The sequence below is a fragment of the Acanthopagrus latus genome, chromosome 1, assembly GCF_904848185.1.
Source record: "Acanthopagrus latus isolate v.2019 chromosome 1, fAcaLat1.1, whole genome shotgun sequence".
Lineage (NCBI taxonomy): Eukaryota > Metazoa > Chordata > Actinopteri > Spariformes > Sparidae > Acanthopagrus > Acanthopagrus latus.
Window position 1 is genome coordinate 11,012,468 of NC_051039.1, and position 25,068 is coordinate 11,037,535.

The following is a 25,068-nucleotide window of genomic DNA, read 5'->3' on the forward strand; positions in this document are numbered from 1 at the left end:
TGAGACAAATTAAATGGACAAACAAGGCCTCAAAAGCAAAAGAGAGGTGTTTTTTGTTTTGTGTCTAGGCATGAAATTATACAGAAACTAAATAAGATATAAAAAGGAGAAAAGTTATAGATTTCTCAATCAGGAACAAAAACGCCCTAGTGTAGTGACAGTAACTTCCTGCGGGGGGCAGCAATGTGTGGCAGTACACGGTACGTCCGCCCAATGTGTCATAAAACAACCGAAGAAGAGAAACGGACCAATCACAGAGCTGACATTTGTGTTTTGAAAGAAACGCGGTTGGGTTGATGGCAGCTCAACGCTTGGTTTGTTTAACCTGTTCTTGTCACTTTTGCTACCCTTTTTGAAGTTGGCTGTTGAAAGTTCGAAGGTAAATGTGGTTTTATCTGATTTCAGGAGCTGCTACACGCAATTCATAGTTTTCTTGGGTTAAAATAGTCATAATGTAACTGTGAGCTGTGTGTACACTGAGTCGAGTTAACGTAACTTACGTTAGCTAACGACCAGCGTTAACGCTTTTACAAATAAATTATTTGCTTGCCTACACCCCTGCCAGCGTTATACTTAGCAACACATTGTATACTAACTAGTGTTGTTTCATACATCTAAGTTATGTTTGGTTAGTTTCCAACGCGTATTCATATGTTAATCACAAAGTAACTCTCTGTCAACTGATACTCACATGTAACGTGATGTCACTTGCTTCTAAGCTAGTTTAACGTCATTGTCCACCAATCAGTTTTAACCAGGTTTTCTCTTAAAACACGTTTAATAGGGAACTGTCTATCTTGATTTGAAGTCGTAGTAGGAGTTTCCCAGGACTTCAGAGTAATGTCTTCCAGGAGGTCAAGTGGGGAAGGCTTGGTAAGACTTTTTTTTGTCTAATAGTAATCGGCATGTATGTTGTTAGATATGACTGAACAAGCTAATGACATTTTGTTTGTCTTCTGTTAATATTAGCCTTCAAGCAAACGTGCCCCTCTGAGAAGTCTGGAGAATGAAATGCTGCATCTGTCAACTCCATCGAAAATCAAGTCAAAGTCACTGATAAGAGTGGTGGGTCAATACTTATATTTGGAAATTCTTCTACTGTTTGCATTGTTTTCCTGACTTTTTCTTACCCTGCTTTCATTTTAATCCACAGAATGATGTTCCTCTCTGTAACCCAGAAGCATACTCCCAATCTCCTCCATTCACCAAATTGATACAAACCAATATTTCCAATATGGATATGACAGCTGCTGAGACAGCTTGTGGATTTGGAGATGTAACATTTAAATCCTTTATCTGTCTTGGTGGGGAAGTTCAGATTACAGGTGCTTCAGTGTGCACTGAAGAAAGTATTATTTTGCCCAAGGATCAGGCTATGATTAACACTAGTGAGACAGAAGATTCGGTTATCTCTGACAGTATGATAGTTCAGTCGTGCTGTGACCACATAGAACACCCCTATCACAATCCTGCAATGAAAGATGCCTCTCTGGTTGATACCAACGCAGCATGTCTCTGTGAAATTTCTGATGCTACTCTGGCGTCTGGGGACTTGGCTGATAAATGTGCCACACAAGATTTCAGCGCTTTTCAGCAAGATGTCACTTGGAAATCCTTTGTCTGTGATGGCACTGAGGTGGAAGTTTCTGATGTCACCAGACTACAAGATGAGACCATTCCTCTGCCCAAGGCACAGCTTGGTGAACATTTGGAAGAAAACAGCGTGAATTCGACAAATCTCTTGGACTGCAGCCAAATACATCAAGCGGAACATGCAGATCATCCCTACTGTAGCAGTCAAAATGGTGTTTGCGTCATCGCCTCCGTCTCCTCTGAAACCATAAAGGGTTCTGATGAGCCTGCTAATGGACTGAGTGATGTAACCTTTAAGTCATTTAACTGCACTGGAGGGGAGATTCAAATTTCAGATGGCACCAAACTTGCAGATGAGACTGTTCCTCTGCCAGCTGACCAAACCTGCAGTGAGTCAATGAATGATGGTATTGATCCAAGCATTTTAGCTGGTCACCGAGATGTGCAAAATGGTGATGATCATTTAGATCACCCATACTGTAATGTTGAAAGTTATCCATCAACCCAAAGTGGCAACTTCAACATTACCCAGGAACCATTACCATTCAGCCTTGATGCTGTGGAGGAGGATAAACAGATACGGTTGGTGGTACCTGATAGACCGACTGACACACAAAAGGGTGTTACAGTCGGCTCTTTCCTCAGTGCCAGAGATGAGGGTGAAGATTCAAATGGAGCCCAATTGTCTCAGAAGACCTCCACTCTGCCTGATGACCAGGCTGTGATCAGCCAGACCCTGGATGACAATGATGTAAATATTTCAGTTACACAGGATCAAATTCAAGATGACTACGAACAACCCAACAGCTACGTAGAAAACAACAAGATTGTGGTAGATAGTGACCCACCGGCTATCACGACATCGTCCCTGACCAACACCTCTGTAAAGTCACCGGGTGATAAATCTGTTCACTCTCAAATGCAAGAACCATCAGAATATGACTTGCCGTCAGTGCCTCATGAAGCTGAGTCTTCTGAATGCAGCCGTCTTGTGGCCTCGGCCACAGCTCCTGTACCTGTGGCAGTGCATCAGGACCCTGTCTCTAATGTGCACCTCAGCAGTGAACCCCATGAATCCAGTGAGGCAAAAGACGGTACTCTTGGTTCACATGGGAATGAACCAGTTCTTTGTGACTCGGCAGACATAGCCCCTCATCCAGAAAACCTCCCTGAAGTTTTCAAAGTGCTGTCAAGATGCCCCTCAGTAGCATCAGCTTTGCAGTTTGGACTCCTCAGTCCTGTTGTTCGGAGAGCCTCTTTATTTTTATTAGGGTCTAATAAGGATCCTCCTGCAGACCCATTTTTGGCTGATGATTCTGCTCTTGAGGATGAAAAGAGCTTCTTAGCCCCTCTTAATGTCAACCCTAGTGGGTTGTGGGCAGATCACTTGGAGAGTCCCATGCCACGTCCTCTGTTTAACTCTACAGCACTCAGTCGCAAGGCCCAGCCAGGCCCAGTCGATGAAGCTGATGTGGATGTGAGCCCTTGTGCAATTCCTGAGCCTGAAGTGGAGAAGCCGGTTCTGGATGTTCCTTCGGTTCCAGATGGTCCCCTTCAGCAGCAGCTCCGGCAGATGGCAGAGTTCCTCTTATTAGTGACAGGAAAGATGGATCCTGCTGCTGTCTCTGCTCCAGTTCCGCCTTCTTCTGCTGTCCCTATCCCATCGGCACAAGCTACTCCTACAGAATCCCACAGTGTCTGTGTGGGCACCAGTCCTATGAAATGGGTCGACCACAGTGTCAATACATCTGGCCAGTTTGAGAGGAGGAGGGTTTTCTCTGTGGTCGATTCCTGCACTCTGACTGACCCGCTCCTGTGGAAGTAAGTGTAGCCTTTGGATTAGTTATTCAAAAAAAATGATTCATGATTCAGCTTTCTGAATTTTCTGTGTCTGCCTCTCACTGTTTCTTTCTCTTGACATGCTCTCAGTGTACCTCCAGGCAGCCTAGAGAGTCTTCCCAGACAAGAGCTGGAGCAGAGGTTAAGATCCAGTATGATCATGGTGGAGGCTTTGGTGCAGCAGTTGACTGCAGCCAGGACACATGGCTGTCCTGCTGGCCCAGCCCCTTCAGACCTTAGGGAGAAACTAGTGCAGACAGACCACACTGAACTCAGTCAGGTGATGTCACAGTCAGATTTGGTTCATTTTTTGATTTAATTCTTTCTATGATGACATCATAAGTCTAGTTTATCACTGTTGATTTTTCACAGAGGCCACATTTTCTGTTCAATGGATTATTTGTTATGTATTTTATATAGACCTCGATGCACAGAGACCTATATTTGGAGGCTCTGAACAGGATTGGTGAGTTGGAGCTGGATGGAAGTTCTCTACAGAACCTCGTACAGCGCATGCAGGAAATGAGGGTCACCATGGTGAGACACAATCAATAACAAACATGTTCTATGTTGCAAAATTGCTGAAACTTTATAGACTCAATCCTCTAACTCTGATAACTGATGAGGGTCTGTCTTTGTCCCCACAGACATCTTTGAGTTGTGACACGGATACTGCTCTCTCTAACATGAAGCAAATAGCAGAGGATGTCAAAGAGGATCATCAAAGCCTTGTTTCACATGTAAGTTAACACATCTTTCATATCTTTGCAATCAGTCACAGCATGATTTTATGTAATTATCCAGTGGGTATGAAATAGTTAATGTGTATTTTCCCTGTGCTGTTCAGTATGGTCAAATGAAGTCTCTATTAGAGAAAACGAAGAAGACACAGACAGTAATGATGCAGAAGGTCAAAGATGCTCTTGTCCAAAAAGATGACATGAGAATACAGATGGAGGAGGCTTTCACAACCAAGGAGGCGGTAAGCATGGCAACAATATTAATTGTTAATGTGACCTCAGTAGTTCAGTGTGTGTTGTGTCTAGCTTGATGACTAAATCCAGTCTTTTGTTAAAGTGATTCTATTGCAGTTTACAACACAAAATAATTCAATTATTTTGAATTGATGAAGCCAGTATTTAAAAAAAACAAGGATATACTTTTGTTATGCTTTGGTTATGAAAAGATGAAGCAATTTTTTTTTTAATAATAAAAAAAAAAGAAATTCACAGCCACTTATTGCTTACATTTTTATGTAGCTTTCTGTCTTACAGAGAATATTCAAACTGCCTTCTTAAGCTGAATACAATTTCGTAGCATCTTTCCCTCCAGGAGCATCAAATGTGTGACTGGTTGTGTGTTTTCAGGCCTTCAGTGCAATGGAACAGCTGAGGACACACTGTGCCACAGAAATCTCACAGCTGGAGAGGATTGTTGGGTCTCAGGAAGAACTGTTTGCTGCCCTGAACGAGACTTACTCAGAATTGGTAACAGAGGACAGGCCAAAAACAAAACATCTATTCAGCATACATTCAACAAATGAGTTTAATCTCTCTTTTTTCCTCCTTTTTTTGCCTACTAATGCAGGTGGCATTAAACCAAACCCAAACTGAAACGCTGAATTCTGCATCTGACATTTTGTCAACAACCAAAGAGGAGCAATCCGATTTGATGAAAGAAGTATGTTCAAAATGTTTTTTTTTTTTTTAAGAGACTCAGATAAGATTTTTAGCCTTGTTACAATACCTTCACACATTATGCAGCTATTCCCAAAAGTCACAATTGGAAGATGCACCGTTTGCAACTAACTTTCTTTCTTTCCAAAGTCTGACCTACCTATACTGATTTTGGACGATTCCTATTTTCTAAGAACTAGAATTGACGGCTTACACAAACATTTGTGTGTCCGTTATAAAACATTGACTAAAAAAACCCCATAACTTTTTCAAAAAGTGCACCAGGTTACAAGACCTTCTCTCACTCCAAATTCTTGGCTACAGCTCTATTAATTAGGGCTGCAACAATGAGTTGAATTACTTATTTGTCTTTTGAAAGATAGTTATTTGTCAACTATTTCATAAATAGTTGTTTCTTTAATGTTAGGATTTCCTGCTTTTTTTGTTTATGATATTAACTAAAGAGTCTTTGTTTTCAACATTATAAAGCAATTTGAACACTAAAACCAGCACCAACAGTGTTTTGTTTTAAACCATTTTATCTAAATTGTAGTTGTAATGTTTTTTTAAATCCAATAATATTTCTGGTGCTTTCATGTGGTCATCTTTTCACAGCTCTGCACAGTCAGAGGCCTTCTGCAGAAAACTGTTCCCATACTTCTGAAGCTCAACCAGAAGGCAGCTGCTGCTCTGAAAGAGAGGGACGAGCATATCACTGCTAGAGACCAGGCCATTGAAGAGAGAAAGCAGGTCAGATATTTATGATTTAATATGGACACTTGTTTTTTTAAGTATGATGATGGCTGTGAACTACAAGGATGACTATTTTTTAAACTTCAATGAACTCAACAGATGGAAGAAGAATGGAACCAGACTAATTTGGATCTCCAAACTGCCAGAGAACAGATTGGTGATTTAAATCTGCAGGTGACAATTCTGACCTCAGGTAAAACACTGAAATAAATATTTGTATTTTTATTTGGGTATTTCATTCCAGCTGTATAAACAGTCAGTGCAGTTTGCTTTTTTATCAGCCTTACATATCTTTCTTTTCTTTTCAGAGATGGGTGTGCTGCGTCAGAAGCTAACAGAAAGAGATGACGAGAGAGGTCAGCTGGAGAGGAAGGTGACAGAGCTGTCTGCCACTGTATCCTCCACTTTGGCCTCCTACACCTTCCTGGAGCAGGCCTTTGCTGCTGAGACTACAAAGTATGACCTCCACAACATATAAATGTGTTAATCAGGAAAAAGGGAAACAAGCAGTGTACTATTAAAACATTATTATCAAGTGAGGACTTGTGACACAAAATGTCATTGAACTGCAGCAAACAGGTGCTAAAAATGTTTTTGTTTCAGGTTGCAGCAGTCATGGAAGGACATTCAGCAAGCCAAGGACAGGGCAAATGAGTAAGTGTTGACAGTGTTTTTGTTTAATCGTTAGTTATTAAAGACAGTAATTTCAGCATTCAGCATCTTAGTGAAGACAAAATAGTTTGAAGAAATGTTTCCTCCTTTCCTTCTGACGTCTTTATATCACTTGTTAACTTTACACTTATTTAAAAATGCACTGAGACCCATTTAGTAAGACAGTAATAACATGTTAAGAATGGGACCCATAGACAATATTGTTTTCAGAGAGCAAAACTCCCTGCCTCACATAAAACCAAGACAAGAACAACACATACCTGAAAATGTTGCCTAAATACCGAAACTAATGTCACTACCTGTGTTTTATTCTGTCTAGGCTGGAGACGTCACTGCGTCAGTCGGAGCAGAATGTGAGTGAGTTGAGTCAGGCTCTGGCTCAAAGTGAGTGGCAGCTCAGTCAGCTACAGTCCCTCTCACAGTCCCAGAGCGTGGAGATCCAGCAGCTCCAGGAGCTTTGCGCACAGCTCAGCAACGTCCGGGAGATGAACGAGGTTAGTTTCTGTTTCCTATATACAGCGTGCATTTGCAGTGCTTTTTTTTTTATACACTTGACCTGGGATGTGTCTGTGATTTAGTCATGTCTGAGAAGACCAAAGCATTTGTTTGGAAGAAATGGTCTTTCTTTATTTTTATTTCATTTTATTTTTTTCATGTATTTACCCACTCTGGTTATGGTCTGATTCTCACTCCTCACACACTTTTACTTTAAGCCAACATGGAGCTGAACAATTGAATTTGAGCTTTTATGGCAAACCTTTTCAACAGATTTTGTATCCTCTTTGCTGTCTTGATTGGAAATCATTTTCTGCTCTAAAAATCATGATTGGAGAGAATTTGCTGCAGGCAGCGGAGCTCTGTCAGCTGTTTCGAAGGCAGGACAATCCATTTAAGGTCTCATTCAGGTCCAATCAGGCATGATGAAAACAGCAATCCTTCCATTTATTTAGGGGGCGGTTAGTGCGTGAAAGATGCAGTGGTGCAGATCACAGGGGCTACTGAAGAAATGCAGCGACTCTGTGCAAAAACTTGAAACGGGATCAACTTTGGAGAAACACAACTCAGTGTGACACTGTGGTGGCCAAGCATATTAGCCAGCGATTAGACTGGCTGGACAAAGTCGTATTCGTACTCAATTTACAAAAGTATCACTATAAATTAATCGTACTTGGTGTTTTCCACAAAATCAGACTGATGGCTGTCCAACTAGGGTGCCATTGAGCATGCGCACCTGAAACTTCCGCCGACCCAGTCAACTAACGTCCGGTTTAGCCCTGAGCAAACTTGAATTGGGATAAAATGTAATTGGTCGGCTCTTCTAGACTCTCTAACTTTTATTGAACCGAATTGCCCAAATTCCGACTGTAAAATGAGTCGTTTGTGGGTGTTGTGAAGCTTTGATTACGGTTTTACAGATGTTTTCACAATGTTAGCTTGTGGGAAAAAGTCCCTAGTGCATTACATGATGATGTAATGGCCTGGCCACAACAAAAACTGTCTTCAAGGTCTGCTGCTCTTTGTACTGCAATAAAATGAGTTGCTGTTTGAGAGAGTGTGGTAAAGTGAGCTGCTGTCTGATTTTCGTTGCGCCTGGTCATGGTCCTAGAGCAAAGTGAAGGTCCTAAGGTCCTTTGTTGGTTGTTAATAGTTGATGTGGTCAATAACTTCAAATATCATCTCCTAACATTCATGAAATCCAGAAATACTGTACTGGAATTTCTTGAATTTTGACTTTACCATGTCAAAAGATCTATATGTTATTCTGACTTTAACCTTTCCCCAAACTAATTACATCATAGGTTAGTTATTCCTGATGTCTTACTCTATCACAGGTACACATTTGGTAAAGTAGAGAAATCTCACTTCAAAATCACCTCCAAAATGAATATACTCTATTTACAGTTTCCTAAACATTTTTCACTGGATTTCACAAAATGAAAAAAAAAACAAAAAACATCCTGAAGAACTTTTTCACTTGATTTCAAACATGAAAAACATATACTAATAAGAAATGTTTTCACTTGGTTTCACACACAAATATTCATGTTAAAAAATATTTTTCAATGAATTTAAGAAAGGGAAAAAAGGGAAAAAAAATGTACTAAAAAAAATTTTCATTTGGTTTCACACATGAAAAAGATTCTACTTAAAACATTTTTCACTTCATTTCACTCAAACAAAATTCTCCTAAAGACTTTTTTACTTCAATTTAACAAACGGGGGAAAAAATCTACTAAACTTTTTTTCACTCGGATTCACACATGAAAAAAATGTGTGAAACCAAGTAAAAGGAATGTGGAGAAATGTCACCTCAAAATCACCTCCAAGATTAATAAACTCTACAGTATCCTGACCTTTGACCTCATGTCAAATCAATTCCTCCATAGGGTGGTTCATCATTGTCTTTGCATCTTCTTCTGGATGTCGTACCAAATGTATACCTGTGACAGAGTAACATTTCACTGCAGCAATGTGGAGAATGTCAGAATACTGTAAATAGATTTTATCGTTTTTGGAGGTGATTTTGAGGTGACATTTCTCCACATTGCTCCAGTGAAATGTAATCAAATGTGTACCTGTGATAGAGTAAGACATCAGGAAGAACCTATGAAGGAATTAGTTTGGTGAAAGGTCAAAGTCAGAATAACATACATCTTTGGACTTGGTTTTGACCAAACCAAAATTCAAGATATTCAAGTACAATATTTCCGAATTTCATGCATGACAGGAGATGACATTTGGAGTTACCGACCATAATTAACATAGTGAAATTAATTGTGAAATTCCAACAAACAGGTGTAGTGGGAATAATTGGGTTTAATAACATTAAGGAGGACATCAGAGTAAACAATCACTTGGATTTGTCTGATCTAAGAGTTTTTTGCTCCCAATCCGGGAGCCTGAAACTGGACCCTATCCAAATGGAGTTCACTGACCAAATGATACTCTCACAGTTGTGTCCTCCAATTCGCCGCACAGCCCTGCAGTTATTGCCACAGCACCTGATTTGGCCCGACTACAGTCAAGACTTGTATATTCACACAGCAAAGGCTGCTGTCATCGCTGGATTAGTACATTAGTACACATTTCTGGTGGATTTCTGGTTTTAATTTCCTGTTGTCTCTGTGTGTCAGTTCTTGCAGATGGAGAATGAGTTAGCGAGAGAGCAGATGTCTGAAAGTGAGCGTATGCTGAGTTCTAACTTGCAGGGGCTCCGAGAGAGGAACATCCAGTGTGAGGACCTAAAAGAAGAACTAAATAAACTTCAGTAAGTTAAAGCTAACATCTGTTTGTGGGTGACTTTTTATACTTTTTCTGATTAAAGCTGACAACCAGTTAATGTGCCATTATCCAGATTTAGCAGATTGTTGTTGGGTTGACAACACCACTGATCACTTATTTACTTAATAAACTTGTTTGTTGCTTATAAAGTTGTTTGCAGTATGTAATATATTTAATATATTATGTAGGATTATTTTGTCGTATAACATGCCATGACTGTAATAGCAAATATCTGTGTGCATGCAGCTGTATTAAACTTCAACAATGCTAATAATACTTCAAATTGTTTAAAAGCTGTTTTTATCTGTATTCTGCTACATGATAACTTGTCTGTCTGCGTACGTACGATGCAGGCTTGAGAACAGGAGTTTGAAGGAGGAGCTGGAAACCACAAAGTTTAAAGCCAGTGCCACTGAACTCGAGCTCGGAGACAAACTGGCGCAAACAGGCACTGAGATTACTTTGCTGCATCACACACTGCGAGGGCTGATCAATGAGCTACACACTGCTCTCAATGATCAGGTAAGAACTACCTAAAGCAGAACGTACAGATTTCACTGTCTTTACATATGTTTATATTTGATTCAGATATGCAGCATGTAAGGCTTTACTGTATTTGTAATAAACTGGAGGTGAAGGTGGAACCACTAATTTTGTTAAGTTATCAGTTATGTTTTTCAAGATTCTAAAAACTTTTTTTGTGAAAGCAAGCTGAACTAAATTGGATTAACAAAAGATATGTGAAAGTAAATGGACTGCAGAGGAAACCTTTTTTTTTCATGCAGGCTTGTATGTTGTAACTTTTTAGAAACAAGACCAACTGAAGGATAAAGAGTCTCAAGCAGTCTTCAACGTAGAGCGTCGGCACCCCTCCTGCTCCTTTGTCGACAGCATCATGGTTGCATTAACTACTGAGAAGGAAGAAAACGCCAACACAGAGACGCCTCCAGGACCAGGTACTGTGATACTGTTTCCAGAATGTAATAACTGTCCGGCATCTCAGTGTTTACAATCTTGAAAGGCATTTTGAAGGGACCGTAATTGCATGCCTACATTTCAACAATCACCACCTTGAATTCAGCTTAGAGGACTTAAATGCCATTTACTGACCTCTAAGTTGTTGTTCACTATCTCTTCAGTCTCCTCAGACGTGCCTGAGCCACAGTGTGAAACTTTGTTCAGTGAGACGAGTGCCTTCACTCGCATTGCAGCCGTCACCCCGAAAAAGAATTTGAACACAGTAGAGTTTGAGCCCGAGGATGACGACCAGAACAGCTTAGCAACGCTGTTCATTGGCCTGGACAGCACCGTCACAGAGCTCAGCAGCACCCTGAAGCTGGTGCTGCAGCGTAAAGATGCCCAGCTAGAGGAGCTGCACAACAACATGTAAGTGATTTGGGAGGGAAAAAAAAAAATCATGAAGAAATTGGAGTTATAACTAAATAAATTTAGGACCCGAACTGAAAATAACTAAAATTATTAGATGAGTTGCTAATCATTAATCATTATTAATCATCATTAAACTGCTTTGTTTAGAAAATATTAGAAAATGGTAAAGAATGCCAGCACAATGGAGCAAAACAGAAAATTATTTTGTGGGAAAAAAGTTGGGAGGCAGAAAATGTTTGGTATTTTTTGCTTGAAAAAATACTTAGAAGTCTGGTGTGTAAGATTTAGTGAGATCTAGCAGTGAGGTTAGAGATCAAAAACACAAATGGAGCTCTCTAGAGCCAGTGTTTGATTTGTCCTTTCTTGGCTTCTGCAGAAACATGTTTGGAAGAGGACCCACACTCTCTGCAGATATAAAAGAATAATTCTATCGAAAACCCAACAATTCTTATTTTCAGGTCATTATACACTAATGAAAACACAACTGTTATATTCCATTTCTGCCAATGGATCTCCCCGAATCCTACTCACTAGATCTTTAAACAGTGACTTAATTGAAAGAAAATGAATCGACTAACAATCCCACTAACAGTTATTTGTATTAGGAATTTGGCAGCTGATAATTACTTTTCTCGATTAATAAACTTTTTTTTGTAAAAGACCATTTCATCCAATCTTAAGTTCAGTCATTAACTATTCATAAATCCAGGTATTGTTTCTAATTCCACAAAACATTTCTGGAGCTTCACAGCAAACCAGCTTTGCAGCATTCTCCTAAACATCTGAAGTAGTGGGGGACTTGTTTTCAAATGTAAAAAAACAAGAACAACATGTTCCATACATCTTGTCCAGTGGAATCCAAGTCTCTGGAAGCCCTGACTTCCCAAATTGATTTGAACATACGTTAATTACACCCTCAGCACCTTTAGTTGGCAGTAACAGTGAAGATTTTGTCTTAGAATGAATGTCCACCCAATGTCTCACCATGACGGGCTGAGTAGATAATGGCAGAATATTCATGTTTTATCCTTTAAGCCAGGGAGGATTTCATTTAATTGCTTGTTTTAGCCAACTGATGGCTTTAAAAACCAAGATTATATTGAATTCATTATCTCATTAGACAATAATAGACGCTAATCCTCACAATTGAGAAGCTGGAGCTGAAGAATAATTCATGTCTTTGCTCAGAAAAATTGACTTAGTAATTTATTAAATAGTTTCAACAGTTGACTAGATGCTCAAGCGGGGAGAAAAGCAGATGCGAAGACGACTCTGGAACATCAGCTCAAAGATAGTCTGCATTTTATTCAAACAACATGCTTTGGTACAAGGCCTTCATCAAAGTTTTGTTTTTATGGGGCCATAGATAAGTGGACATATTCAGTTTGTTAATACATTTGATATATATTCTCTAAAGATAAGTGAAATTATTTTTTTATTTTGAGTTTTCTTTGGCATTTTACAAATTAGTTTAGAAAAGAACATTGTTTGTTTATATGAGCAAAATGTAAAACTTAAGGTGATGCCCGTTGATAGGCTTCTTGTCCAGCATTTTCTAATGTGCGTGTATTTTTTTTTAATTCCAGCTGTGGCCTCCAGGTGGAGCAGCAGGCCGCGAACAACAGACACCAGACTGAGTTGTTTGAGCTCAAGAATCAACTCAGCCGTCTGAACAGCCTGGCTGAGAGGGGAAATCAGGCACTGCAGCAGAAAGCTCAGGTAAGAACTACTGGACATCTCTATGGCAGCTAATGAAATTCAAAATGGGCACGGCTGAGAAAAGCACTGAAACATTCCTGTAATGATGTTTCTATTCACACAGGACGAGAAAACTGTGGCAAAGTTGATGTCAGAAGTACAGGAGACCCAAGAAGCTCTGAATAGACACAAGGCTGACAGTAACGTAAGGCGCAAAGTCCTTATTTATTAATGCACTATAAAACACCCAGACCACGTTTGGCTTAATGTCACAATTGTTTGCAATAGATATATTTGTCACTTATTTTATGAAATTTGTCACCTTTTTTTTAACAGGAATTGCGAAAAGAGGTGATCGAGCTTCGCCGTTCACTCCAGCAGTCGGTAGCGGAGTCTCAGTTCCTGCGGGAGGAGTTGAGAAAAGCCGCTGGCCAGTCAGCTCCTCCAGCACATTTCATGGAAGAGAAGATTCGGTTGTTGAAAGAGGTATCGTCCTGTCCTTCTATAGTGAGCATTGTCAGATGCAGAATATTTATTAGAACCCTTTTAGGCGATGATTGAGAAAACACTTTGGATTTAATGATGCTCACTTTCTCTAACACGGGTGATTTTTATCTGCAGGTGGAGAGACTGAAGTCGAGTCTGCAGGAGGTGGAGCAAGCCAGAGTTAAACTGCTCGAGAGAGCAAAAAGACACGTAAGAATTGGCTGCATGTACTGAAGTAGTCACTGATATATTACCCAGTACATACCACCATGTTCGTTAATCTGCTTTTAATGAGCTCATTTTTATACGTTACAAAAAAACGGTCTTATGAATGACGATGTAATCCAGTATGTTCACAATGTTGTTGTGTCTCACACAGCAAATCATCCACCAGACCAACCAGCAGAAAAGTGAGAACGAGCTTCAAATGTTGAACCACATGATCAATAAAGTCAGAGAGGTGAGAGATGCATTTCATATTGCTTATTGTTTCATCCTAATTTATCCTGTAAATACTGGATGTGTGTACATGTTTAATGAATGTTTTCCCCACACAGACTCTGCTGTCTTTGCCAGATGTCGTGAAGAACAGCGAACAGCTCCAACAGCTTGTTGAATACATCGGCTGATGTGTTTGTTATTGTCACTTGCATTTATTTTATTTATGTCTGTTGTGTTTTAGCTTGTTCTGTTAAGTGTTAATATTTTTAGCATGACTGAAATAAAACAAGTTGTATTTGTTAAACTTATGGTCTCTCTCTCTTTTTTCACACATTCCAAGAGTAATGGCAGTGATGCAGTTTTAAAGTCTTTGAATGATTTGTGTCAGTTTGTCGCTTTTTTAAAAACACATGCAGACAATATTCTGAAAATATTGATGTGTGTTACTGCAAGCTGCTCAGAGTTCTTACCTGTATGCATTTGTGCACCAACGCAGAGAATATAGGGGTCCCATGGGTCCTTGACACCTTGAATTTGTAAATTTAACCCAACGTTTGTGAGTAGGCTGTCTTTATATGTCTCCCCCGCAGTTTCTGCAGTCACTGCAGCGGCACAATTGAAAAGCGTTCACATACTCGAGCCTCTTTCTCTTTTTTTTAATTGTGTCTGTGAGCTTCTGTAAAGCCTGCCAGTTCTCATTAGAAACATTTGTAAATTTAACCCAACGTTTGTGAGTAGGCTGTCTTCATATGTCTCCCCCGCAGTTTCTGCAGTCACTGCAGCGGCACAATTGAAAAGCGTTCACATACTCGAGCCTCTTTCTCTTTTTTTTAATTGTGTCTGTGAGCTTCTGTAAAGCCTGCCAGTTCTCATTAGAAACATTTGTGTTGTTGTGACAGTAATTAACCTTTTATCTGTGAGTCAAGCTATTTCTTGTTGTCTTTTTCTAAATTGTCCTTGAATTTGTTAATATCAGATGATTTATTAAAATAGAGCAGATTGTAGTACTGATACCTGAACTACATTTCTATCAGACATAGAACTTAATTTAGAAAATAGCCAGGTGAGCTGGTAAGACATTTGATTCATCCAAGATAGATACTGTATAATCACAGGATGAGTGTGCAACCAATATGCAAGTGGCTTGGGTTTGATTCCAGCCCATTTAGTTTCCATCCATCTTTGTCCACTTATCTGGGGTCAGGTCGCACTTTAGTTTATTTTTTTCTGACGTGAACGTAACAGGAACAGTTTTCTGCATGTTTTCCCCCCTCATTCTCCCCAATTTCCTGTCTATGTACAGCTGTTCTTAAAAATGCTTAAAAAGCCCCTTGCAAAAAAAGTGTACATTACTTAAAGCTGCTTCAGGTGCAATAATAATATTCGAATTTAACCTTAAATGTGGCTGGATATGCTGCAGATTAAGATTACCATACTATAACTGTGCAGTCATTTTCTAAAGCTGTTAACATTAATTAGGTTTGGTACTGTTTGTGTCCCTTGTTTAATTATTAATTATTCTATCCTTTTCAGCCTGCCCTTGAACCATAACCAGAGTCGATGTTTGTAATGCAAATACTCTTTATAATCACCTGTCACTTTAATCTTGAGTGTAATTCTAACGATAATTAAACCTTTGTCCTTTTTAAATGATTAGAATCTGACTCCTGTTCACTACTGCTATCGCTAAATCCTCACAGATTTTAAGATTTGAGCTGCACTCAAGAAAAACTCAGATTCTTTCAACTAAGGATACAGACAGCGAGTCATATCTGTCAACAAAGCTTCTTTTCTGATAGAAAGTTCAGTGTCTTCCTCGCTATAATGAAGCGTCTCCTTACTAGTCCCATCTTGTCGGATATGCAGACTTTACGTAAAAGGAGGTTTTTTTTTTTCCTGATGTGGCGATAAAGGACTCCCACTACTTAACTTGATAGGCTGAAATATCCAGTTACGAGTCAATTCATTTTCTTGATTAGCGGATCTGTGTGGTAGATTAACTGCGTCTGTGTGTCTAAGTGCTGCGTTGATGTCTGGGCATGATAATTGAGGCCGGTCATGGTGACTGGTAATACCGCGGCTCCAGACACCACTTTAAACCAGCTGAGCTGAAACGCAAAGAAGCACAAGCACAAAAGAAACAGATTTTTTGGAGGGAATAATTTGTTCAGGGTGTTATATGTCTTGCTCTGTAGGCTCTTTTGTGTTATAGTTTGATTATAGAATTGTATGAAAAAATTTCAGCTTTGCACATTAAAATAACAAAAAATATTATTGTGTGACATTTTGGCGCTTTTGCTATAACTGTAATAGCAATAATACATCAGTAATTTAAATTAAGTTTTATTCTTGAAGAACAAAATGCTATATAAATCTGTTTATTTCAAAAAAAAGGACCAACCTGTTATGTATTTTCACTTAGCGACAAAATACATGCAAATACACTAAAGCCGATGTTCTTCATACAAGCCACTTATTGCAAAGCCTATGACCGTGAAGCACAATAATTTATTCAAACATTTCAAAGTCTGTCACTTAAACGCACCGGTAATGTAAATTATAAAAACTTGCACATTCAACTCATGACAAAAACAAACAAAAAAAAAAAGCACACAACTGCACACAGTGTTGGATGAACTTGACTCTCTCATACGCCACGAAGAGGCCTTGACATTAAACTCGTTTAAAGCATCTATCTCAGAGTAAATTACCGTCGATACGGAAAATGTGTTGGAGGGTTAATGAAGTGAATCACAGTTGTGTCAGGAGAGGTTGATTTTCATCAGACTGTTTGTCTCAAGGACAGAGAAAAACAATCATCTCTGGCTCACTCAAAGTCTCCGATGTTGTGTTCACCAGCTTCGCGAGGCGCTCGGCTCGAGATTCTCAGCGGCTCAGATGGCAGACACAAACCTGTCCATATTCCCTGGATATGTGGGGTGTCTCAGGTAGCCCCCGGTGTTGCCGATAGGACCCGCAGCGCTGCTATACTGGGAGAAAGAGCCCAGCGGCGCTGGGGAGACCCTGCCGTAATGGTCCATGGCCTCTGCAGGCCCGTGGGCTGAGGAATGGAGGCGTCCTGCCACTGCGTATCCCTGGCCGTGGCCCTGTCCGTAAGAGCTCTGGTGGTGTGGGTGGCCGTTTGGCCCGGAGTAGGTGAACCCGGGATGTGAAGAGGAGCGGGATGATATGGCCCCTCCGCATGGTTGGTTCTGGAAAGCTGGGGCTCCCAGGCTGCAGGGAACGGATTCACTCGGATGCCCCTCGGGACTGAAGTTCCGGTTGGGCTGCTGCATCACCTCCGGCCCTGGACCTCCAAGCATGCTGGCTGGAGTCGGGTGCCCTATGAGGTTATTGATGCTAAACATGCGGGTCTGACCAGGTCCAAACCCAGGAGGGGATGAGGAAGGGTAATAGGCAGAGGTCAGCTGCTGCCCGTAGGGTGGACTGACTGTCATGTTGGGGTAGACAGAGTTGGGATATGAGGCCGATCTGGCAATCTGGACAGGAGAGAAGACTGGTGTCTCATGGACATATGAGGTGTAGGTGCTGAGGTCACAGCGCTTAAACCTCTTCCTGCGCCTCAGGAAGCTGCCGCTCTCGAACATGTCCTCTGCGTTTGGGTCCAAAGCCCAGTAGTTGCCCTTCCCCGGCCGCCCCGGCTCCCGAGGGATCTTGATAAAACAGTCGTTGAGAGTCAAGTTATGGCGGATTGAGTTCTGCCACTTCTTCGAATTGTCTCTGTAGAAGGGGAAGCGCTCTGTGATGAATTTGTAGATGCCCCCTAAAGTCAGCTTGCGGTCAGGGGAGTGGGCTATGGCCATGGAAATGAGCGCAATGTAGCTGTAAGGGGGTTTCCCTCGCTGGAGAGGTCTCTTTCTCCTCCGACCTCTGGGCTGCTCCTCAGTCTGCACTGGAGGGTTGGAGGCAGATGAGGTGATGTCTGCCGAAGAGTCTTTCTCAACTTTGACCACTGGCATTGTCATGGGCCGTTTAAAAAAAAAAAAAAAAAAAAAAAAGTCACGTAACAGAGAGATTATAGAGCAAACTCACTGCAAGTGCCGCCTGGTGTTAGGTACTTCCACAGTTTAGATGAGGATCCCTGGGGAGACGGATTAAATCCTGCACAATGGAAATCAAAACAAGAGATCAGCCCAGCGCACAATCATGCCAGATCTCAGCACAGTGTTTTCTAAGTAATCACTGTCTCTGAGTCCAAATCCTGCAGGTCTTCAAGAGAGAATCCTGTTTCACGAAGTGTTGCCCTTAGTCCCCCGAGTTGATTGTCAGGTTAAGTTGAAGAGTTAAGGTATGAGTGCGCCAATCCACAGCGTTGAAGGTGTGTGTGTGATAGAATGAGTCACTCCGTGTTACCTGAAGAGTGTATTGCCTCCACCTGAGGGCCACACCCCCTGAAGCATCACATGCTCTCGACATACCTCTGCTTTATAAGGGTCTATTGTTCATGTTCCACGGAGTCTGCTTGCTCTGTGGTGGATATTTTATAAGTTTTTTTTTAAGTTATTTGCATAATAAATATCCAAACCAGAATCAACTTTTTTGATCAGATTTTTTCTAAAAAAGCTTTAACTGTTGTTGAGCAATAAATACATGCACCATGAACTGTCAGCGTTGACCTCTGATCACATATTTTAACTTAACTATCAGATTTATTCTATTAACGAGTTCTTTAAGTTCACGGACCAGAACTGTCCAGACAAACGTTTCCTTTTTGATATTCAAATCCTCCTTTAAAGCCAACCTCAGTTTATTTAAAAAGGTCCAAAATGGTCCATGTTGTTTTGACGTTTAACACTAAAAGACCTCTTTAGTGGTAACTTATCCTACGCGTTGTTTTTCTACCTTGCTTCCTTGTTTGTTTTGTGCCAGTGGTTGGACAAGCCAGCTGTGTTAAGAGATGTAAATGTTTTCCAGACAAAGGCCTGCCTGTGATTTCAGCATGCAAAATTTAGGCCATCATCATAATCCCTGGACGCAACCCGAGAGACAGGAATAACCAACCCCCGACGAGGAAATCGCTCATTGAATTGGTTTTGATTATGAATGTCTTCTAGGAATTAGTGCTAATACTTACCGGACAATAGAGGTACTTTTTTTTCTGTAAATTGGTTTATTTTGCACACACGTTTGATTTCAAATCACCGAGCCCATTCGTGAATAGTCTAATCTGTGAAAAGTGCTGCTTCAAAGATGACTTTAAACACTGGTAAATTCCACCGGCACCAGTGACAGAGACGACGCTGACGCTCAGAGCAGCTCTGGTGGTATGAAGTGACTCCACAGGGCTGGGGTTCACCACCTTAATCACTTAAACAAACAGAGGGAGCAACACGGCAGCACACTCCCACCGCTCAACACCAGGCTGGGGTTAACACTGCGGGCATGTGTCAGAGCGGGAGAGCCTGGTGAGAGAGCCTGGTGAGAGAGCCTGGTGAGAGAGCCTGGTGAGAGAGCGTGGGTTTGCTCAGACAAACAGCCTGATGAAAGGTTCAGTCCTGTGGGGAGGGCCGGGGGATGTGGCTCTCAGTCAATGGGCAGGACCTGCAGCACCCTGTTACATGATGGGCTGTCGTGTATGATGCGTTGACACGAGGTAAACACGAGAGTCCACATACCTGTTGGCTTCAGTTATTTATACCTGCACACTGCGAAATAAATATCTTTTTTATACCAAGGTCGTGCATCACAAAACAGAAGAGAAACAAAGACAGATGTTATAAAAAAAAAGTATATAATAAACTTAAGAAATAAAATTGCTGGATAATTAATACTTTTTTATAATATATGAAACCCTTCAAAGTTATACTATATATGCAGAACTTAGACATATTTCTTTATTCATTGCTATTCATGATGATTAGATTAGATAAGGAGGGAAACACTCAGCTGCAGTACAGTGTGATGATTGATGTGATATCGGTCATGTGGTCAGACTCAGCCACTGTTATAAAAATATTATGACTGCATGTTACTAATCACCTTTAGTTAAACACGGCTTCTCTTTAATGTGCACAAAGACAAACTATGTTGTCCGTTTGTTTATTTACACGTTAAAAAAAACATTTTCTTTTACTAGATCCCAAATATTGGATTTTGACGAATACTTTGTGTTTATTGGTAATCTGTGAGTAAAGTGGGATTTGCCTGAGGTTTAACATGTGTGGAACCAGGGAAGACTGTGTGTGTGTGTGTGTGTGTGTGTGTGTGTGGGTGTGTGTGTGTGTGTGTGTGTGTGTGTGTCTGAGTACACACAGGGCATGCAAAGCTACCTGACACTCGTGTCAATGAAGGAGACTAGGAGAGAAGCAAACGCATGTCACTGAATCACAGTGGATAGATTTCTTTTGTATTTTAAAATTTTTTTTGACTGAATGTAAGTCATTTATCGTGCAAACCACACTGTAAAATCTGACATAGTGGCTTTACTCAAAAAAAGAAATAATTATTACCTCAGAAATATAGTCGACTAAGTAAGGTAGACTAATCATTTTCGATTGTTACAACTTTTTAGCTCATATATTTAAATAAAGTTAACTTTTAAAATGTATAGTGTAGCTGAAGAGTCCGTGGTTTTACTTTGAAAATATGTGAATTAGATATCTTTTTAAGTTGAAAACATTTTGAAGGGGATTCTGAAGATGTCACAAGGGGTTCTGGTCATTCGACACCTTTTTTTGTGAGAATATATAGAATATTTAGAAGATGGACACATTTATATAACTAACTCAGATTGAATGGAGATATAATCATGAAAAAAGTAGTAAGTCAAACTTACAAACTTATGAGAAATGCCACTGTAATTGTTTCCCTTGTTAAATATTTGCAAAATCAAATTTAAAAACACAGAAACAACTTGAGTGCAGCACATTTCGAAACACTTGCGCCATTATCTAAAAACAACTCATGCCTGTTGTTAGAAAATAAAACAACTTTCATAAAGTACATATATTTCTAATTTATGTCTGTCAGGGTGTAATATATTGTGAATTTAAGTGTTTGTTCCTGAACTTTTATTTTTATTTTTTTTGGTTGAAAACCTGACTTTTTAAAAAATCGTTCGCATCTCTTTTATGACGTAGGGACACTTTGTTATCCCAAATTATTTTTGAGGTGTAGTTATTTTAAATACTGGGCACAGCGTGATAACCTCACTCTTTACCTTTTTCTTGAGAAAAAAAAAAAACAAGACAAACCCTTCTGTCATTCCTTTTTAGAGTGACTGTAACTGGTAATGATCGTAATTGTTGCAGGGCTGCATACCTTTACACTGTAAACCGTGACATTTTCAAAGATGGCTATCGCACCTTACAAAATAACAAATTGATGCAGTAAATATTTTTTCAATCCGACGATGAGGTGTTCGGCCGTGCAGCGCACACAGAACAGCAGCGGCAGTGATGGTTTATTTAATCTGAGCGTGATGTCTTCACATCTAATCAATTCAAATTTGAACTTGTCAGCTTAAACAGACTGTTTGAGCTGTGTTTTTAAGACTCAGTGCAAACATATTGGACATTGCATTAAGTTAATGCACTCTTCTCAAAATGACTGTAATAATGTGTTTGATTTTGCGGTCACCTCACATCACCTCCTGACAGATGTGATGGACATGCAGTGTAGTGCTCAGTGGACCTCACCCTTTTGGCTAAGACTGCTTTGTATGCTTCATGGCTGTGAACAATTAGTGGTGAGTAATTTCTCAGGTACCCGTTGTTACTGGAGCTCAGGCTCATAGCTGCCATAGTTTGCTTATGCTTCATGATTTGGCACTCGGACAGCATTTACTGTTAATATTTGTTCATGAGCTTTTTATCTCCGGGTTTGTGCAGGCGGATTAATTATATGAGTTATGCTGCTGAAAGGTGACTCTGCTGTCAACATTTCCAATCAAGAGCATTCGATAGCGTGTTGATGTGACTCCAATGATTGCCAGGTCGTGCCAAAACGGGCTGTGTTGTGTAACCTGGCAGGATCTCGTTTTCTTTTCATTTGCAGGACAGGATAATGTAGGTAAATGCCGTCGCTTTTGTTAAGGGACTGTAAGTGAAGTATGATCTTTTCCTAAACCCAACAGAGTAACTGTTGTGCCAAAACCTAACCAAACCACAACCATTTGAATAGTCTAAAAAGTCTTAATAAGTCATGAAATGTTTTATTTTCAGAGTCTAACTGGAAGTTTTATATTACATATCTTTGCTAACTTGACCGCTCTTCACATCAGAGCGTGGTGCGAAGAGGATTGTTAATAAGCAACTAGCATTTTTCATTTGTGTGACGACAAACGACAATACACAGAGTATCAGCAAAACACTAAACAGATGGATGCATTAATATATCTCACTTCTGATGCAGAGCTTAAAATAAGGATATGATTACAGTAAAGACAAACTAAGTCTTGCATCACTATTGTTATTTCTTCCAGCCTCTGTGCATCATCTTCAATTTCTGAACCCTCATCTATTGGATTGTTTTTATCTGTCTCTATCTGCTGTAAAATAGCTGCAAACTGACTCTTGCTTTTGAAGTGCTCTTGGGTTTGGCATAACTGAGTATATGTTAGGGCCCCCACAGCTAAGGGCCCTGGAGCCATGCATTGATGCCGCCGTGAGAGGCCTCCACCTGTCCATCACAGGGCAGTGTGGAGACGCAAATGACGGCTGGAGGCCGGGACAGCTGCACAGCAGAACAGGGCTGCAGCCAAGGCAAATGAAGAGCTCTTCACTTTGTGTCTCACATATACTTCTGGCTGTGCCAGAGAGAAACGGCTCTCTCCAAACAAAGACAAACAAATTAGATATTTGAATTTGAACACTTGACTTTAACCATTTGGTGACTGCACATATACTGGTGGTGGATGACTTCAGTACTGATTCTAGGTGAAAAAAAAAGGAGGGGGGGCTCATGTCACATTCAGCAGAAGCTCAGAAATAGTTGAGAAGAGCGTGTGATGGACGATCTTGAACTGTCGCTGCTCAGCTGTGTACTAAATTACATACAACTGGTAAAAATGATGTGAAGATGCAAAAAATTGCTCTGGCAACTACTTTTCATGTTGTAATTAATGTGTATTTTCTGCAAGGATTGAGTTCATTATCAAATTCAAATAGAAAGCAAATTTAATAATAATAATAATAATAATAATAATAATAAAATTTTACCAGTGGTGCCCTTCACTGTACATTTAAATGACTCATGCAAAAGAAAATAATTTGAGATTTAAAGTTTTTATATTTGTTTTTACTTACTTTTTGCTCGATCTTTGGTCTCCACCACCACCTGAATTTTTTTTCATTATGTGAAAATTTGTCTAAAGAACTGCTAAAAAAACCCCCAAATATAAACCAAAAAATGGATCATTTATTTTTATAATAAAAAATATTTAGAATATTCTAAGAAGTTTCCCTTTATCAAACCGTGGATATCAGGTTGTAAGATGGAGCTTTATAATTTCTTATTTGAATTTGAATGTACTGCTGTTTATGTGTGTGTCTGTGTGTGTGTGTGTGTGTGTGTGAACGCTGACCCAGTCAGGCCACTGTGGAGCAAATGAGGGCTTCGTGTTTGCATTAGCAGCTGCAGGGGCTTGCTGAAGATGCAAAGTTCTGACGGTTGACTTGCTCCAAACTCGGGCCAGTTTACATAACTGAAGCGCTGCGCTGCCCGGGGGAGCCTGCCGTTAAATCACTGTGTGTGTGAGTGTGTGTTAAAGTGTGTTTAATAAAGCTGCGTTTACACCGCAGGAACTTTCCCCAGGGATGAGGAACCTTTAGAATTAGTAGTTTCGGGGGGGGGGGTGCATTTTCCAAAAGTACCAGAACTTTAGGGGTTGGGCTTGCAGCTGCTGAACATCTCTGTTTTTTTTTTTTTTTTTAATGTGCAGGCATCAAGCAGTTTTGTTTTTTTTGTTCATTGTCCTTCATCACATCGCCATGACGTCTCAGAAGAAGACATTCAACAGATAGACTGATGGACAGAAAAAAAAAGTTGTGGTGCAATGGACTGAAGGGACATTTAAGTTCCTTAAATTTTTTTTCCCTACTTTTGAGTATGGCCGTTTGCAGCAGCAACTAGTTTATTTCTGGGATCAGTGGACCGTCTCACTAAAGGCTTTCTGCAGGCTGCCTTACTGGAATGCCTTCCCAAACAGTTCCACGTTAATTGCCGCCTTTATGAAGGTGAATCAATATGACCTTCATGTTAACTCAAAGACTCTTATTTGATTTCAGGGTGTGAACAACTCACAGAGCTTGAAACAGCTGTGGGCTCTGTCTCTTGAATAACCGGTGAAGCTAAAACAACAAGCCAGTGACTATTTCCTTTTTCATTCCAGCGTGATTATTGCACATTTTCCAACGATTTCTATGAAAAGACACTAACACACTAACAATGTGCCCGTTAATTTCTCAGTACTTCTGACAAACAATCACTCTGCCTTTATGTAAGTCCTGATCCACTAGAGGCACTTATCCAGGTTAGATAATCTGCTGCATCGGAGCCAGAAGGACTCCATGAGTCAGACCGCGGCACTTCAATTAGCGCTTGTCAACTAATTATCACAATGACAAAAAAAAAATCGACGCTTATTAGCGCCGAGGGATTAGAGGTGTGAATCGAACACTGACAAAAAGGATGTGAGAGAAATAATATCTTAGCTACAGTTATGAGAATATTCCTCTGCTTTGTTTATATATTAACAAATCTCTATCTGCAGATTATCAAATTACCCACGTTAATATCCCCATTCTTAGTCAGTTGTGGATCAGGTTTTGTCTGTGTGACTAACAGAGAATGACTCACCCCTCCTTACCTGATAGAGACAGTATCTCTATCCTGCACTGTTACACAGATGGCAATTATAGTCATGCCTGGTTGCGAATGTCAGTGCATCCATGTCAGTTGGGCCCTGTTAGGATCTATGTGTCAACACCTCATAGTTGTCTCAGCCTGCACAGAGCCCGGGCAGCCGCACATGAGCATTTTTACCCATGCCCGCACCTGAAAGGAGCCTCAGTTGCACAATAGAATCGCACGTTAGGATGGTTACAGGAGTCGAGCGCTACCCTCCTTATTTTGTTCTACTTCATTAGCACGGATTCATTTCTCTGTCTGTGTGTCTGCCGTCTGACAGCGAGGCAGAGTAGGAGGATGGAGGTTGGGGGTTGCGGGTGGAGGGGGGTCAGCGTCAGAGGAGATGTGTTGTTACCACGCAGAGCTCTCT

The 25,068-nt window shown here is 40.4% G+C and overlaps 2 protein-coding genes across 3 annotated transcripts; one reads left to right on the forward strand and one right to left on the reverse strand.

Annotated features, from left to right (window-relative positions):
• Positions 1-230: 230 nt before the first annotated feature.
• Positions 231-14,137, forward strand: spag5 (sperm associated antigen 5). Of its 2 annotated transcripts, none has more exons than XM_037102923.1 (25): positions 231-379; positions 785-873; positions 970-1,065; positions 1,154-3,414; positions 3,523-3,712; positions 3,853-3,969; positions 4,080-4,172; positions 4,280-4,414; positions 4,800-4,919; positions 5,020-5,112; positions 5,724-5,858; positions 5,961-6,054; positions 6,170-6,317; positions 6,465-6,515; positions 6,853-7,027; positions 9,668-9,801; positions 10,169-10,337; positions 10,624-10,771; positions 10,955-11,201; positions 12,791-12,923; positions 13,027-13,107; positions 13,239-13,388; positions 13,524-13,598; positions 13,768-13,848; positions 13,946-14,137. In XM_037102923.1, the coding sequence occupies exons 2-25, from the start codon at positions 841-843 to the stop codon at positions 14,015-14,017; spliced, it is 5,031 nt and encodes a 1,676-aa protein (XP_036958818.1). In that variant the 5' UTR covers positions 231-379; positions 785-840; the 3' UTR covers positions 14,018-14,137. The 2 variants fall into 2 exon arrangements, with proteins under 2 accessions (XP_036958818.1, XP_036958826.1); XM_037102931.1 differs by having other exon boundaries at positions 262-379; positions 809-873.
• Positions 14,138-16,369: 2,232 nt separating this feature from the next.
• foxe1 (forkhead box E1) lies at positions 16,370-17,815 on the reverse strand. Its single transcript, XM_037108596.1, has one exon. The coding sequence runs from the start codon at positions 17,813-17,815 to the stop codon at positions 16,724-16,726; it is 1,092 nt and encodes a 363-aa protein (XP_036964491.1). The 3' UTR covers positions 16,370-16,723.
• Between the last annotated feature and the right edge of the window lie 7,253 nt (positions 17,816-25,068).